The sequence below is a fragment of the Babylonia areolata genome, chromosome 25 (genome assembly GCF_041734735.1).
Source record: "Babylonia areolata isolate BAREFJ2019XMU chromosome 25, ASM4173473v1, whole genome shotgun sequence".
In the NCBI taxonomy this organism is placed as follows: Eukaryota; Metazoa; Mollusca; class Gastropoda; order Neogastropoda; family Buccinidae; genus Babylonia; species Babylonia areolata.
Genome location: NC_134900.1, coordinates 6,424,710 through 6,443,470, shown reverse-complemented (window position 1 = coordinate 6,443,470; position 18,761 = coordinate 6,424,710). Strand labels below are relative to the sequence as shown.

General features: G+C 43.2%; 1 protein-coding gene across 3 annotated transcripts in view; it reads left to right on the top strand.

The window, feature by feature from the left end:
• LOC143299758 (uncharacterized) overlaps positions 1–17,910 on the top strand; it is a 28,803-nt gene extending 10,893 nt beyond the window's left edge. For all 3 annotated transcript variants that reach the window (XM_076613151.1, XM_076613150.1, XM_076613152.1), the window contains exons 3-5: positions 7,000–7,063; positions 11,742–11,987; positions 13,274–17,910. In XM_076613151.1, coding sequence (XP_076469266.1) covers positions 7,000–7,063; positions 11,742–11,987; positions 13,274–13,338 — 375 coding nt within the window. In that variant the 3' untranslated portion in view covers positions 13,339–17,910. The remainder of the gene's footprint in view (positions 1–6,999; positions 7,064–11,741; positions 11,988–13,273) is intronic.
• The last annotated feature ends 851 nt before the right edge of the window (positions 17,911–18,761 follow it).

Below are 18,761 nucleotides of genomic sequence, written 5' to 3'. Positions count from 1 at the left end.
AGACAACGCCGCCACTTGGTCTTGAGTTCTTTTGCAGCGTTCCTTTTTTGGGCCATTACTGCCGACACTTACGAACTGTCTTTGTAAATGACCCACAGAAAACCAACTACCAGGGTCATCAGGCGCGTTTATGTTTTCCGAAGTGAATCTCTGCTGGTCTTTTTCATTCAAAAACGTGTCGTCTGCATGATAAAAGGCGGAGCAACTCTTGAAAGAAATACTTTTCGCGGACTTGTGCAGAACGAGCAATCTGATTGGTCATTATTTCGCTCGACTTGCTGTAGCAGCCGATAAAAATCAGGAACGACTTGAAAATATAAACACAACATTTTGAATCCACAGCTTTGGACACACAGTTCAAGTGGAAAAAAGAAAGAAGGAGAGAAAAGGGTACTAGCATAATGTTAAAAAGTTAAAAATGATTTCTGCAAAAACAAACTGCACAGGAAAAAAGGTCTGTTACTTCAGGGGGGTTGTTCACACATTTGGAGTGATTTAAGTTATGAATTATTGATGGTCTGAAATGAGGTAACAGTGACCCGCAGTAGCCATCCACCTAATGACCAGATGCCTCACCTGCAGCGATTCCAGCAGACAATCATATTCCGACTACGTACGGGGCACTGCCGCCACATGTACCGAATGAAGCTGTCACACACTCCTGACTGCCCGTGTAAGACAGGCCCACAAACCCCGGAGCACATCCTGCAGTCCTGCCCCCTGTATCAAGATGCACGGACGCAGCAGTAGCCCTATGGAGCCACACTGGCAGAAAAGCTCTGGGGCACCAAAGAAGACCTCATCAAGACCACCACCTTCATTTCCAGCATAGGACTGCAAGTCTGAGACCATGATCACGGGGAACGCAGAAGAAGAAGAAGAAGAAGCTGGAATTTACTGATAAACTTTGGACAAATGACCCACCTTGTTTTTCCGCCGGGGCGGGCACTGCGTATGCACATGATAACGAAGTGCACACTGCACGCGACATATCGACCAATCGTCTCACTCGAAAGACTAGCACCGAGACCAGATCTTTTGCGGACGAGGGAGTGGAAGAGAGGTGAGGGAGGGGTGGTAGTGGTGAAAACTTATTGCTATGAACTGGATCACATAACTTGTAGGAAATTTGGGCTTCCTGGACTTGATTTCAGCACTAGATCATTCCTTATACTGAGGAACATATCATAATTGTGAACATTTGAATATGCCTTCTTTTTTATGTGTAATAGTTTACCTAAAGAAAGACGACCATGCTTCACATTTTCTCGATATATACCTACCTACCAAAGGCCTACTTATATATCCACCAAATCTGAGTTGAAATGTACACTGGAAAGGTACCGTTCATTCTGTAAACCTAATCGACATTCTCGTTATGGTTACAAACCACTACCACCACCTCCTCTCTCTCTCTCTCTCTCTCTTTATTTTCTTTGTCGTCCTCTTCTTTTTCTTCACATACTGTTTTGATTATTGTATTCTGTCTTTATTTCTTTTATTCATTAATTCCTTACTGATAACTTACACAGACATTGTGATACTGTATTGAAAAAAATTGCTTCCTGTTTTGGTGTAGTGTGTCGTCTTCTGTTTCTTCATGTTCGGTTGGCGAGATCATAGTTTATCTGAATCTTCGGAATCAATTTTCGACTGCTGAGTCAAAGTCAATGTGAAATTACGTGTTGACAACACTACTTCGCATTGTAAACAGTGTAGTGCAGTGTACGGCGATGGGGTGTGATACGTTGTGATGCGTTGCGCTGTGTTGTTCTACTGTGTTGCATTCTATTTCTTGTAATCTACCGTACAGGCCCCCCCCCCCCCCCCTGACCCCCCCCCCCCCCCCACACACACACACACACTCCCCCACCCCCACCCCGCACACCCCACATTTGTGCGTCACCGTAATTATACCCACCAGTCTTGCCCAGTTTGGTTGCCGAGTTCACTTCTGACGCTAAGTTCACTCTCGACGACGCTTTGTCAAATGGCCCGCATTTAGACAGCGTTGATCGCCACATTTAGCTCCCTTTTGACCAGTCACTGGTCTGGACGATGTGTGTGTGCGTGCGTGTGCGCGTGCGTGCGTGTATGTGTGTGTGTATGTAAAGGGGGTGGGGCAGGGTGGAAGGCTTTGGGAGAAAGGTGCTCCTGGCCCTAATATTATTGTTGTAGCTGCAGTCGGGGAACTTGTTTGCTAAAAGACACGATAATGTACGGACCCGTTTTTTGTGTGTGTATATAACAGCTAAAAGGTTCATGAGGACTGGTTTGAGAGGTCTGCATTACTGTTTGGACAGGGGAGGTTGGGGGAGGGATTGTGAGAGTAAGAGAGGGAGAGTGAAAGTAAGACAGAGAGAGGGAGAAAGTGAGAGACAGACAGACAGAGAGGGAGAGAGGGAAGGAGACAGAGACAGAGAGAGAGAGAGAAGGACATAGATGACGCGATATACGAAAAGACATAAACTACAGTTTGTTCAAACAGGCAACAACAACAACAACAACAACCACACACACACACACACACACACACACACACACACACACACACACAACCACGAATGTTGACGAAAAAAGAAAGTGCACGACATGAACGACTTGGCAGCCGAACAGGGAACAGTTATGTCACCCACTATTACTAACATGGCCTCCGTCAGTGTCGCTAACCCCTCCTGGTGGCCACACAGCAAACACAGAAAAAGGAGACCCGTGTTTTCAGTCTTTTCTTTTTCGGTTAACTCACTCAGTACGGGCAGTCCTCTCTTCTCTACACAGACCCCTCGGATGTCCAGTGGGTGTCTCAATGACCCAACATTTAGCTTCCGTCGTCAGAATTGTGGTATTCTTTGTCAACATTCACCTCTTCAGTGTAAGAGCCTTCCGCTTGTAATATTTTGATGGTGGTAATTGGGTTGAAATGCTGTTAACGTCGTCTCTTTCGCCGTTCGTATGGAGAGAGTTAATGTCGTGTTTGGATTTTACTCCCTTCACTCAATGGCCTTTCTTTTTTCTTTTTTTTTTAAAAGGCATCATTCTGAGGTATCAAATCACAAGTTCCAAAGATTTGTTTAAATGTTGTATTCCATGTATGTATATGTTTAACAAAACGCAACGCTTTTAAAATATTCACGATATTAGATAATTAGTCACTCAAGTGCATCACCACCCACACCCAACCTACACATACAACATCCCCAAGAAAATCTACCTTTCCATCCTTCACCACATAGGCCCCTAAGCTTGCCACTCTGGGTTCTTTGGTTGATAGCATATTTTTTTTTAACATCCAAGACCCCTAAACACTTTTACACACATATCTTGAGCCAGCATGCTTCAGAATATCCCACGATATCAAACTCCCTGTGGCTTGTCACCTGCAAATAAAACATGCAAGGAGCAGACCCATTTTGCATGTTGTCAGTGGCGGAAAGAGGTTTGTGTCGCTGCATCAACAACAACAACAAAAAGTCGACCAAATTGTCACCATTTTGGCACACCACTTACTCTGCTTGATCGGCGAATGCATTCTGATGTACGTCAACAAACAAACAAAACAAAACAAAAAACAAATTGCGTCCCTCTCAGTCGAAATTGTTCACCACCACTGTTGTCGACGATTCCGGTGATATGAACATCAACAATACAATTCAGCAGTACAACTCAAACCAACACCAATGCATGTGCAATCCCTTTTCTCATTTTGAACCTTGCACAGCAGATAAGCACACACCCACATACAAACACATGTATTCACACACACATTCAACTGTGCGCACACATATGCGCACGCAGACACGCACCAAATACACACACACACACACACACACACACACACACCTCCCACCAACAAACCAACTCTCCCTCCCACACCTGCACGTGCATCCAGACATTCACATCACGTCACAGTGCCACACACCTCCTCACCTGTCTTCTGTCACCCACCCCCTTCAGGAACAGCTCTCCACCACCACCACCCCTTCACCCCCGCCACAAAACGGAGTAATCTTTTCCTTGTACCCCCTCCTCCCGCCTTCTCCTCCTCTTCTCCCCCCCCCCCCCCCCCCCCCTTCCCCGATTCTGGTTCTAAAAGACACCGACCTTCCACCTCTAACCCCCCCCCCTCACCACCCCCTCTCTCTCTCCTTCCCCCAAGAAAGAGCCAGTGGAGCAAAAGAGTAGGGGGCAGTAGAGCGTAGGTGTGGACAAGGAGGGGGTGGGGAGAGGGCAGGTATGTAGCGGTGGTGAGTAGGGCAGGTGGGGAAGGGGTGGGGGGGGGGGGGGGGGTGCGGAAAAATCGAAGAGCTTGGAGGGTGGGGGAGGGGCAGGTAAAGTAACGCCTAAAGGTTGATCTCTTCTCTCTGTCTGTCTCATTGTGGGACTTGTCTGCTTTGCGGAACGGGTGGAACTTTTTCAGGTGAGTGTCATGTTTGTTGGGACTGAACGGTCTGTCTCATTATTGAGCAACTGAGTGATCAATTAACTGATCGATCGATATATCAGTAGATCTATTGATCAGTTGATTGAATCGGAAACTGGCATGTGCCGCTAGCGAGTGTACGCACAAACATCGTGTATACTCTCTCTCTCTCTCTCTCTCGGCTTAAGTCACGAGTTGTTTATCAGCGCCCTGGAATGTTAAGTCTCTGGCGGGATTGTTGTAGACAACTGGAATAGGATGTGTCGACTGGAGGTACTGGATCTTTCAGTGAACAGACTGTCGGATTCAGGTTAGCAAAACAAAATGATTGTCGTCAAAACGTAACACATACACGAATCCTGAATGAGTTTGAGGCCCCACCTCACTGAAATTGTCTCAGCGGACAGATCAGAAGAGAGGGAAGGGGGGAAGAAAGAGTAGGGCAAGGGGTGATTACTCCTGTCATATGACATGCCATATATCTCGTTATGTTGTCTATACTGAATCAAACTAACAACGACGACAACAACAACAACATTGTTTTATTCATTTCTTTACTCTTTTGAGAGTAAGATGGACAGACTGACAGACAGACAGTAACAGAGGGACAGACAGCCGTAGACAGACAAACAAACGTAAGAGTGAATTAACTGCATTTTTCTTGACGACGGGATCGTTGCATATACATCAGAGGAGTGTTGGGAGTGATACAATCAGTGCATTGACAGTGCTGATCTGATCTTTGCTCCATGTTACTGTTGACAATGTGTTTTAGTGTTTTCCTGATCTCTTTCTAACCATTTTCATTCCCTTTTTAGTTTTTCCCCCTTCTTCTCTATCTCTCTCTCCCTTCCTTTGTGTATACTCCGTGCGCGAGTGTGTATACAGTGTAAAATTCAATTTCGAACGTGTGTGTTTACACTCAAAGCACGATTGTATACATGGGTCTGAATGTCCGTGTTTAATTTGTATGCTTGCCTGCATGTCTGTAAGTGTACACACGCGCGTAAATCTGACGAACATTAATACGCGGATATCCATGTTCGCGAGAGTGTCGACCACAAGGGGAATTCGTGAATGCTATGGAAAATATCATTCTGCACTTTTCATTTAACGCCAAAATACCCGCCTGGCAGACTGTTAACTATGTCTTCCATAGCCTGGTTTCCTGGAGCGATAGACAGAGGGAAATGTATACGTGAGTGGCTGTGGTTCCATTCAGCTGTTGATTTTTGATACGTCATGATTACGGGGACAATTGCCGGTTACCTTGGCTTGTCATGTTAGACTGACGTCCAACAACGTTCGGTTGGAACACGTCTTTGTTCGGGATTAGGCAGATTTAGGTAGCAAGGTGTAACACGAGCAACACAGCGGCAATCTGCAATGAGTGCACAGTACATTCTCATGCTTTTGTTGAAACAAACCTCTTTAATACAGGTGACCACCACCATGACTATAAAAAAAATAAATGAAAAAATAGATGAAATAAATAAACATACAAAATCTATGATGATGAAATAGAATTATCAAAATTTAAAACCCCAATTCAAACCAGATAAATCAGATCTAAACGAAACAATATATACAATAAATTTGAGCAAACTGAATCAATCAACGTTTATATAATTTCATGGACTTTAAGTATTATAAACATTACAGTTGCCCATAGCACAATTAAGGTTTAATACCATTCTTCTTATCACTAGTTTCATCAGAAACATTTTCAGCAATAACTACCAGTAGGGAAAAAGAAAAAGAATATGGGGTCTTGGAACAGTAAGTAATCATATATGGAGAGGGAAAAAAAAACCTCCATGCATACACACTTGGAACGGTAAATGATTATGCTGAGGTGGAAAAAAAAATACAACAAGCAACCTCTAGGCATACAGTCAGATTAATGAACTTCTAGGTAGGCCGACTGTCAAAAAACACGGTTCTTTCTGCTATCAGAGTATGAGAAAGAAACACGGGTAACTAGTTTTGTAGGACAAATGGATAAAGTGGCCAGTTGTCGTGAGACACGGTCACGCTCTGTTGGGATCTTGACTGTGTTCACCTGGGTGTGACTCTAAGAACACGGATACTCGGTTGTCTTTGAGTCTGTGTTGATCTCTTTCCGTCTGTTTGACTGTCTGTGTGTCTGCATGTATCTGTTTGTTTGCGTACGCATGATAGTAGGTATATGTTTCGATCGTCTTCACACACACACACACACACACACACACACACACGAAAAAAACAACGTACTAAGGTATATATGTTAATATATGACCATAATTTATTACCCACAGACATGCACGTTCATGCGTACATACGCACCAAATCGTACGTACGCTTACATTATAGTGAGAGAGGGGAGGGGGGAGAGCAGACATGAGACAGACAGACAGAGAGAGAGAGAGAGAGAGTTGGTGTGTATGCACAGTTGACAATGTACTGGCGTGTACTGCATACGGTTAACAGTGCTTGTGTTTGCGCATACAGTTGACACTGTGTTGGTGTGCCCATACAGGTGATAGTGTGTCTGTGTGAGTGTATACCGTTGACAGTGTGTTGGTGTGTGTGTGTTTCAGGGCAACACGTACCGCGCATACGACAGTCTGGACGGTTTACAGTTGGCTTCTGCAGCAGATATTGGTTAGTTGGTCTTTCCCCCTTTCTGTTCGTTCGTCCGTCTGTGTTTATTTGTGTGTCTGTCAATGTATGTTTTTTGTCCCGTATTTTTGTCTACCTTGTTTATGTTTTTTTTTTTAAACTCTGTTCGCTCTCTCTCTCTCTCTCTCCATTTTACATTGACTGATTCACTGAGTAACTGATTTTGTAATTGTGCGTTCGTGCGTCTGTGAGTGCGTACGTTCAAGTGTGCGCGGGTTAGTTTGTGTGTGTGTGTGTGTGTGTGTGTGTGTGTGTGTGTGTGTGTTTCCGTTGCCTTCCCATTACCGCCCTCCCCACCCCCATAACCCCCCCTTCCCCTTGGCACTACCATTCTCTCTTTTTCTGTTTCTCCCCTCAATCATACCTCTTTGCTTCACCGCCCTCCCTCTCCCCCCCCCCTTCCCACTACCTCCACCCCCACCTTTTCCCACGATGACCGAGACAGGCCAAGGCAGGCAGGATTGCAAAGAGCGGTCCCAGCCAGCTCGCGCTATGTCCAGGCTTGGGGTTCACACGTTTCCAAAGTCAGAGCCGGTACAGCTGCTACAGCTGAAATGCTTTTTCTAATGTCAACCTGCACAGCGCCTATTCTTTTTTTTTTTTTTTTAAAGGGTGTGTGTGTGTGTAGGGGGGCGGGCGGTGCGGCTTTAGAAGTTTTACTAATACGGTCAAACACACACACACACACACACACACACACACACACACACACAGATTCAGATTCAGATTCAGATGGTTTATTCATTAAGGCCAAAGCCCCATATGAACGAGGGGCGATAACAACATTAGTGTATGTCATCAGAACTATAGCAATTAATCACGACATAATTATATCTCTTAAGTGAAAAGCTTTATATAAATATAGAGCCAACTTACGTATAAGTCCGTCATCTGTAGATGCCATCAGCAGATTAAATCGAAATGAACATGGATACATATAATATTTCTTTGGGATAAATTTTTCACGAAGAACACACAAAACGGGGCATTTCAAAACAAAGTGTACTTCATCTTCTATCGACTCTTTACACAATGGACAAAAGAGATCAGAATTGTGTACATTTTTATATCGGTACCTGTGAGACACACACACAGAGCGAGAGCGAGAGAGGAGAAGACTACAACGAGAATGATAGAGTGACGCGGGGGTGTTTTAGATTGCAGTATAAAGACAGTAGGTTTTTAACCACATGGAGGAAGGCTCTGGACGCACAGGCACCTGAATCATCCGACACAAGGAAGAGAAGACAGAGAAAGAAGCAGCGTAGTGTTGACTCTCGTTTCCACAGCAACAAGAGAGGCCGCTGAAGCATGCCGGTGTCTTGACTGTAGGGGGTGCAGGGTGTGATGACGGTGATCACACCTGTGTGGGAGGTCTGCCTTATTCTCTCTCTCTCTCTCTCTCTCTCTCTCTGTGCCTCATACAGGGCTGTACTTGGTTAGGACCTGGGCTTCCTGACTGCTGTGCTGTGTGATTTCCTTTCCGTCTCGGGAGGTGTGTGGAGAGAGGGAAAGAGAGGGTTTGGGAGAAGGGTGGGGTGGGGGGGCAAAGGCGGGGGGGGGGTGGGGGGTGGGAGTGGATGAAGAGAGAGGAAGAGGACTGTGATTATGATGATGATTTTCTTGTTGTTCAAACATCATCATTGTCGTCGTCGTCGTCACTATCATCATGTTTTGTCAGCAAAGTAACGCGTTACAAAACATAGTGAAGCGTTATAATATGTTAGGAAGCATTGCAGAGCATAGTGAAGCTCTGTGATGCGTTATGAAGCACTACAGAACAAAGTGTAGCGTTATAATGCGTTATGAAGCACTACAGAACATAGTGAAGCGTTATAATGCGTTATAAAGCACTACAGAACAAAGTGAAGCGTTATAATGCGTTATAAAGCACTACAGAACATAGTGAAGCGTTATAAAGCACTACAGAACAAAGTGAAGCGTTATAATGCGTTATAAAGCACTACAGAACAAAGTGAAGCGTTATAATGCGTTATAAAGCACTACAGAACATAGTGAAGCGTTATAATGCGTTATAAAGCACTACAGAACATAGTGAAGCTCTGTGATGCATTATGAAGCACTACAGAACAAAGTGAAGCGTTATAATGCGTTATGAAGCACTACAGAACATAGTGAAGCGTTATAATGCGTTATAAAGCACTACAGAACATAGTGAAGCTCTGTGATGCATTATGAAGCACTACAGAACATAGTGAAGCGTTATAATGCGTTATAAAGCACTACAGAACACAGTGAAGCGTTATAATGCGTTATAAAGCACTACAGAACAAAGTGTAGCGTTATAATGCGTCATAAAGCACTACAGAACATTGTGAAGCGTCTGTGATGCGTTATAAGCACTACAGAACAAAGTGAAGCGTAGGAAGCGTTATAATGCGTTATAAAGCACTACACAACACAGTGAAGCGTTATACTGCGTTATGAAGCACTACAGAACATTGTGAAGCTCTGTGATGCGTTATGAAGCACTACAGAACAAAGTGAAGCGTTATAATGCGTTATAAAGCACTACAGAACAAAGTGAAGCGTTATAATGCGTTATAAAGCACTACAGAACAAAGTGAAGCGTTATAATGCGTTATAAAGCACTACAGAACACAGTGAAGCGTTATAATGCGTTATAAAGCACTACAGAACACAGTGAAGCGTTATAATGCGTTATAAAGCACTACACAACACAGTGAAGCGTTATACTGCGTTATGAAGCACTACAGAACATAATGAAGCGCTATAATACGCTATGAATCACTACAGAACATAGTGAAGCACCGTCGCGTTAAGAAGTAACAGCATACAGAGTTACCAGTGAACATGACCAGTATAAAATAAAATAAAAAAAGACGCAGTAGCGGCAGTGGCTGGCTGCATGCACGTGCTGCATGTCTGACTGGCCGTCTTGCGGGTCGTCAGGTTGTTGTCATGGCAAGAGTAAACCACCACGCCTTCACGCCCACCTCACCCCCACACACTGCCGCCGCAGAGATCACAGATGCGTGCTGGTCAGTGCCTCCAGGGGGCCGGGGCCGGGCAGGTGGGCGTCAGGACAGGTGGGTGTTGCTGCTTCAGGCCGGAGTGTCTTGGTGCCTACCTTACCGCTGGTCAAGCTCGCACACTGTTGATGGCTTGACGCTTTTTGTTGATGTCTTGTGATGAAAGGGATGTTTGCTGCTGGTTCAGCTTTGTTTTCCGAAAAAAAAAGCCTGTGGTGTACTCCGAATGGTGACCAAAGCAATTCATTTTTGAGAGAAATCGTAAAATGAATTTATGAATTAAAAAAATTAAAATTAAGAAAGAAATCGTTAAACTCGGCCGGTTGTCTTAATGGCTATTTTTGTGCACTTTTTTCGGGGTGGTGGGGGGGTATTATCAATAATTGTCCTGCCATCATGTTGTTGTCAACTTCATCAAAGCGGTTTCCGTAATATTAGCCAGGTTCATTTTAAATTAGTGGGTTTTTTTGTTTGTTGTGGTTTCCCCCCCTGGACAACTGCTACTACTATTGCCGTTGATGCTACTAGCCCTGCTAAATAATGATAATGATTGTAATAACAAAAATGATAGTAACCTTAAAAGATACTTAGTGGCTTTTCTGTTGATGACTGTATCTATCAAGTCTGTTTAAAAGAAAAGTTAAAAACGATTTTGCTGTAGATCTGTTTGATGCTATTTGTTTCAGGTGTACATTATCCTTTAGTGTTATCTCAAAATGTTGCCAGAAACTGATATTTCTGTTGCACTACACAAGCCAACAATCTTCTTCGGATCATGAAGCTGAAAGTAAAATAGATGTTAAAATAAAGGAATTAATATTTTGCCAAGAAAATTGCAACCAAGGCGCACGCTGGCGATGACTGCACCATCACCGTTACCACCACCATCGTCATCACACTAACTACCACCACCACCATCATCACACTAACTACTGGTGATGACTGACTATACCATCACCATTACCACCATCACTCGCATAGTCATTCGGATGAGACGATAAACCGAGGTCCCGTGTGTAGCATGCACTTAGCGCACGTAAAAGAACCCACGGCAACAAAAGGGTTGTTCCTGGCAAAATTCTGTAGAAAAATCCACTTCGATAGGAAAAACAAATAAAACTGCACGCAGGAAAAAATACAAAAAAAAGAAAAAAAAAAAGGGTGGCGCTGTAGTATAGCGACTCGCTCTCCCTGGGGAGAGCAGCCCGAATTTCACACAGAGAAATATACAAATACAAATATGACAACTGGCGAGCCTACCAGGATATTACTATGTCATCTGTGACACTGGTAATGACTATATCATCATTACCACGATCACCGTATTTGATGGTAATGACTGTATTATTATCATCAGCAGCAGCAGCGCCTTAATTGATGGCAATCACTATATCATCACCACCATTACTCTTATTGCTGGTGATGACTATATCATCATCACCACTAAATTGCTGACAATGAATGATCACCATCATTACCCAGACTGTAAGTGACGACCGTAATGACTGTATATTCATCACCCTGATGCTAGTAATGACTATACCATCACCCTGACTGCTGGTAATGACTATACCATCACATTACCCTCACCACCACCATAACTCTAACCCCCCCCCCACCCCCCTCCCTCCCCCTGTGTGGCACAGACCCCATGACGTCGTGGCAGAGCCCAGGGCCCAGGTTCCAGTACTCGGCTCAGGGGCCGAGGCGGGTGGCTGACGAGGGCTTCGGGGCCGTGGTGACCGGGGGTCTGCAGGGGCAGGTGCCGGGCAACCTGGGCCGGAGCCAGCCCTCCGCCAACCTGAAGAAGTCCTGGATGGACAACCAGTACCACCAGAGGGCCAAGGACAACTTCCGCTACTGGCTCATCAACAGGCCCAAACCCACTTCCTGTGAGTGCCGCTGCTCTCTTTCTGTCTCTGCCTCTCTGTGTGGCTCTTTATGTCTCTGTCTCTGCCTCTCTCTCTCTCTCTGCCTCTATCTTTCTGTCCCAATCTCTCTCTCTGTCCCTTTCTGTCTGCCTCTCTCTCTGTCTCTTTCTCTCTCTGTCTCTTTCTCTCTCTGTTTCTCTCTCTTCGTCTCTTTCTGTCTCTGTTTCTCTCTCTTTGTGCCTCTGTCTCTGTCTCTCTCTCTCTTACCCTTCCAATATTATGTTTTTCTTCCTCCAGTCACCGACACTCACCCTTTCCATTTTACATTTTGTACTCTATGTTTTCCATATTCTGTTGTCTGTCTGTCTGTCTGTCTGTCTCTCTCTTTCTCTCTCTCAGCTCAGTCAGTCTTTTGACACTGATCGATTGATATGGATACCAATACAGCACCAGTCCAAGGTCAGAGAGAGACCCAGCTCTAAGCGCTTTACACACACAGTCATTAATATTTTTTACACAGCATGTTGCCCACGTGGGTAGAGCCGACTCAGAGCTGCCTTGAGGCGCTCATCATTCGTTTTTTTATGTCGTTCAGTCACGCACGCATTCTAAATGCTAGTACTGATAATGCTAGTAGTAACAAGACGTGTTACCATACAATATACACAAGTACCACCACACATTTTCAGCTCACAAAAAAAGCTTTTCGAATGAAACAAGCTGTAGTCAGTGCCCTGACGAAAACATATTTCAGACTGCATTGTCTGGCAAACATCTTGACTCATTGTTACGGCAAATATAGATAGATAATGGCTAGAATCCAGTTTGATCGACTGAGAAAAGAAAAAGAAAAAAGATCGGTTCACCTCTGTTGATTGTCGTTTTTGGCTTGATGGTCACAGAATGCTTTAAGCGTTTAAACATGTCTCTCAAAATGATATTCAGAATCCACTGAACGAGTTACAAGAATGGGACCACAAATACAGCCTTTCCCCTCCAACAGTTTTACCCATTTTAGGGGATTACCCATTTGATGTTAATGAAAATGGACACCGTAATTGACATCCGTAACATGTGTCAAAGTCGACCATGACATTAGTTTGACGAAGTGTCAGGATCACAAGAAAAACAGTTGACATGTGTGACTGACACTGCGGGAGAGGCTGATGTTGCTCACATTTCTATGAATGGACACGCATGCGCGCGCACACACATACAGACACACACAAACACACACACACACACCCCACCCCACGCACCGTCCACCCTACACGACCATCATAACCCCCATGGTGTTGTTGTTGCAGTCGGAAAGTACGGGATGGGGTCCTACAAGACAGTGCTGGGTATCGGCAACGCTCCCCGAACCTAGACCCCTGTCAGCCCGCCACAGGTCAACACGTGCACCCTCCTCTGTCCACCCCCCCCCCTCCCCCATCACCACTCCCTCCACCCCCGTCCCTCCCTTCTTCCTGACGTTCCCATGGGGGGAGTGGGAGGGGTGGAGGGAATTAGGGGGGTGGAAGAGGGTGCTGTGATGTCAGCGGACTGTTTCTCCTCATGTGTCATTCATTACTTTTGTCTGTTTGTTTGTTCAGAAAGTGTCCTCCCATTTTCACCACTGTGGCCACTTGATAAGGTCATGTTTGTGGTCCTTGGGGGTGACTGTCATTACTAATCTGCACTGAGTGTGTTTAATCAGTTGTTTAGTCTATTGCTCGCTGTTTGTCTTCCGTCCTTGTCTCTTGGAGGTGTACAAAAATTCTATCCGGGCTCCTGTCCTTTTTGTGCGTTCCTTGCAGCTAACTTGAATGAAGCAAGAACCCTGAACACATAGCGGTGTTCAATTCATCATCAGGCTATCGTGTCAAGTTGAATAAAAGTCGGTTGCATTTTTGCTCGTTTGAAACTGTTCTCGACATCGAAGGGTATGGACATAGTTATTTGTAACAATGACATATGGTAAGGCTGTTAGACAAAATCAGATCCTGATTATCTCTTGTCATCTGGGCATGACACAGAATGGCTTGAATCCAACATCACAGTGGAAACCAGGCACTGAATGCAGTAGTTTCTACCTGACCAAAGTGGTTTTACACCAGCGGCCTTAAATTTGATCGCAATTTATATTAGTTAGTTATCACCACCACTAGGATATTTCCGTAAGCTGTATCAAATACTGTGATTTACTGATTACAATGTTTTATTCTGGTCTTGTATAGATGGTTCAGCGCTGGGCCATTCGCATTTATTCGGAATGGATGCCTGGATTTGACACAGGAATACATGTTGTGAAAAAAATGCAATGCAATGCAATGCAGTGCAATACAATACACTGTCCATCAGTATGCTTTTACGATTAGGCTTGCCGGTCGTAGTAATGCCTAGAAATTTATATAAAAAAGAAGATAAAATACAACGCTCTTTCTGTTTAAAGAAGATTCTGTGTATGAATTAATCTGAATATGATTTTACGGAAGACGAAGGATGAACCTCTGTGCAGATACTTTGAAACGAAAGAAAAACAATCTGATGCTTGAATAACGAGAGTTTGTTGTGTTTGTATTGTGAATGTTTATTGTGTCTCTGGAAGTTTGTCTTAATGGCAATTACTAAAACAAACTGCTCACCAAAATGTGATTTGGCCAGAAATGTACAGTGTATGGAGTATTGCGTGTAACACTCTTTTCTCTTTGTACATCTGTATTCTAATGTTTGTCGTGAAAATATGTGCGCACAATAACAATCAATTAAACCACCTCATTCTGTCAGCGTGATTCGAGACTAACGGATGAATGGTCCCCACGTATTAGAACAGCCGCTTGAGCAATGAAAATCGGGTTCGAATCCTAGATCTGGGAGAAGATTTCTCGCCTACCCATTGTTTCTGAACTGGTAACTGACGTTCCGTATTCGCTCTGCACACGCGGAGAGAGGCCTGTTACAGCAGATGAATTGTTCCTGGTGGTGTAACGTGTATGGATCAGTCCGCACGCTTTGCCAGTATCCTTGAAAGTTAAAGCGAAGTGCTCCTGCACCAAAGGGGGTAATTTCCAACTGAGAGGGAGCTGGGGAGAGGGGGATAAGGAGGGGCGGTACCCATCTTGCCCAGAAACAAATGACCCTGGGATCAGATTCAACCGGGCTGTAGTTTGATGCTGTTACACCGCCAGTGTCCGAGGGTTTTTCAATCCAGTCCTCGGATCCCTTTTGGAGACTTCAGCGAGAGCGGCACATACTGCTGTTGGGGTTATCCCCCCTTCTGTCTGTGGACGGAGGACACGAGTGGACACTGTTCAGGCTCCCACCAACGTCACTGCCATCAAGGACCTGTAGATCTACCAAACTGTTCACAGGAAGGGAACAAGAGACCGTAATAATTTCGATTTGGCGACGAGCATTATAAAGTCCACTAATTCGTTCCCGCATCTGACGAAGAGGAGAAAAAATCAAGAGAAATTCATCCAAATTACATAACAAACACCTAACATCGTTTTGAGCGATGCTGATAGATCGTGCATACTTCTGTGGTTTTTGTATTCTCTTTCCTCACGTAGTGTGAAATATAACTAAAAGTTTGAAAAAAACAACATATTGCCCACATTCCGTCCAACATGTACATATAAACTTTGTGGATTTTGCCTCTTGATATTCTTGTGAAATTTGTGTGTCCGCGATGGATATAAAATCGTAAATATCTATTGTTCCTTATATACGATATTTATTTGGCCCAGATTCCGTCCAAAATTGTACAGATGCGTGTGTTTTCACTGTAGTTTTCTTGACATTTTTAGATTGGTTCTTATATATATATATATATATATATATATATATATATATATATATATATATCATGTTATAATATGATATAATAAATTTATCTACTTCTGTGACAAAGCTGTTCATCTTAGTCACTGCAAATTCTCCATTGATGCACAAGATTCAAAAGGACTCTTGTTGTTCTTTGGGTTTAATATCTTAATATTCATGACAACAACAACAACAATAATGATGGTAATGATAGTGATAATGATGTTGGTGATGATGGTGTGAACTCGTCTCTTTAAACTTCCCCCGGTCAACTGACTAACGTGAGATTCATTACAGTCAATCTCCTAACCACGTCCACTAAACCTTTGTCGTTTTTTTCTTCGTGTATTTTGGGCACAGAGCGACAGACAGACAGACAGACACACACACACACACACACACTGAGCACAGTCAAAGCATGTCGAATGAATAATTACCTTTCCACTATCTAAATATATAACCTACATACACACACATGCACACACTGATGAATTTCATACTTCAAGCTGTCATCTCTCTTTGTTTCCTGTGATTACAGCTGTGTACATATCGTGATTTCAAGTTTGAATTTTCAGCTCTTTTTCTGACGGAAACTTCATCTACAAAAAAAAGGAGCCAAATTCATGAATTCTTTCGGGCATCGTTTCTGGGATGGCGCACAATTGGAAAAAGGAAGTGACGTATTCTATTGCTTCCGCTATGCACTTTGGTATTAGACACATTAAGTTTGCTTTGCTACTGAAAAAAAAAACTGTACGTGTGCTTTTTTCTTTTCTTTTCTTTTTTGCAACTCGCTATTCTGGTTTATTTATATTTCCTCCCCCATTTATAAAATGCTATTCATTATTATTTCTAAATATGACAGGAGATATAATATGACCGTGTGTCCCAGTGTTATCATCCACTGAACGTGGTAACATGTTGCTAACTTGTTTTCGTGTGTCACTCAACATATATGGCATCGCATGTTACATACATACATACATACATATATATATATATATATATATATATATATTAATTTTTATTTTTATTTATTTATTTATTTTTTATCAGGGGTGGTAAAAGCAAACAAGAATGGGAACTTCTTTCGTTTGAAACGTTTCGAGGCCTTTGACTTTTCTGAATTGCTGAGTGGTTTTAGTGTAGAGTGTTGTTGTGATTCTTTTAAACGTTTTCTGTTTAGCTGGACTACCTGGAAAACTTTCAAAAGGGGGTCTCATCTTTGCCGTATCAGTATTACGTGTGTGTACATAGACTCTTTTAGTGGTGTGCAGTGTTCTCTCTCTGTCTCTCTCGCTTCCTGCAGTCATCTATGCTCCAGACCTTTCTGTTTTCACATGAAACAAAGTGACCATGGCAGCATTCACACACACACACACACACACACACACACACACACACACACACACACACACAAACACACTCACTCTCACACACAGAGATAAATCCAGCATTTTTTTGTTTTTGTTTTGGTAAAGGGAACATAGTTCTTACTAGATTTGACTTTTAGTTATGATTAGCGTTTGAAAATACAAGTACCAGATTATAAGTAAGTCGGGTTTTCTTTTCTCATTTAAAAAAAAAAGGAAGAAAATCTTCGTCTCCACTCCAGATGCATGTCATTTTAGAAGAAAACATGTTATGTTTCGGTTGTAAGTTTTTCCCTCCCGATTTTTTTAAAATATCATTATTGATAAATGGGTCACATTGCATGGACAACTGTCGATTGAGTATTTTTCTTTAACATTGGAATATTATTATCATCATTTCATATTATTATCATTATCATTATTATATGATGACAGACAGAGCGGTTTACTGATACATAATTCTCCGTCCTTATAACTGTGTATATTCACACGGAACTTTTCATAAACCTTTTTTAATCTTGAAATAACTATTTCAGGGGAAACTGATGTATGTCGTTAACTGTGTAATGTAATCTTTGAAAAATCCGTATTGTGTTGTGTATATCATTGCACACCTGGTCTAATTTCATGGATTCCTTATATACTGACAAGCTTTGTCTTATTGAAAATATTTGTGTGTCACTGTGGATATCAATAATTCATTATTTGTCTTGATCATCGTCGTATATGTTAATATATCGTGCTGTTTTAATAAAGTTATTTGCTGACATGTGTGTGAGAGAGAGAGTTTGTGTGTGGGTGTGTGCGTTCGTGCGTGCATGTGTGTACGTGTGTGTGTGTGTGCGTGCATGCGTGCGTGCGCGCGCACACGCGGAACTATCAGTCCAGCTTCTTTGTTTTACCTGTTTGTCTGCATCACTGTCTGTCTGTCTGCCTCTCTTCCTCTCTCCTGTCAGTCTCTTCCTCACTATTCTTTTTCATCCGTCTCTTCTTCCTTCCTTCTTTTCTCTGATATTGGTTTGTCTGCCTTTACCTACCTGCCTCCCTCCTGGGTTCCTCTCCCGCCCCACCCACCTCCAAGTGTTAACTGAATTACAGGGGACACACCCAGAGCCACGGGGCGCACACAGCAAGCGGAGGAGGTTCAAGGGCAAGAACTCGTGGTATGATCACAAAGTCAGAAAGGAACAGTGACTGCAGCCCTTGGCACACTGGTTCTTCATATGATCATGCAGAGCTATGTATATATATATATATTTTTTTTTTTCATTCACTCCTTCATTCTTTGTACTACCATGTACGCACACACACATATGCACACACACACACTCTCTCTCTCTCTCTCTCTCTCTCGCGCGCGCACGCAAACAAAGACTATGAAAGAAAGAAGAAACAACTGATAGACAGAAAGGAAGACCGCGACAGTGCACGCATAATCACAAACACACACACACACACACAGCACGCTTCAAGTACTTTCGGATTTCTTATAAACCCTCCCCGCAGGTAATTTTAAGGTCCTGATTTAAGCCTACTAAAATTAATGTAGAACAGCAAAAAATATAGCGGAAAGACTAATTGCTTTCATTATATATTTCTGTAGACCATAGGC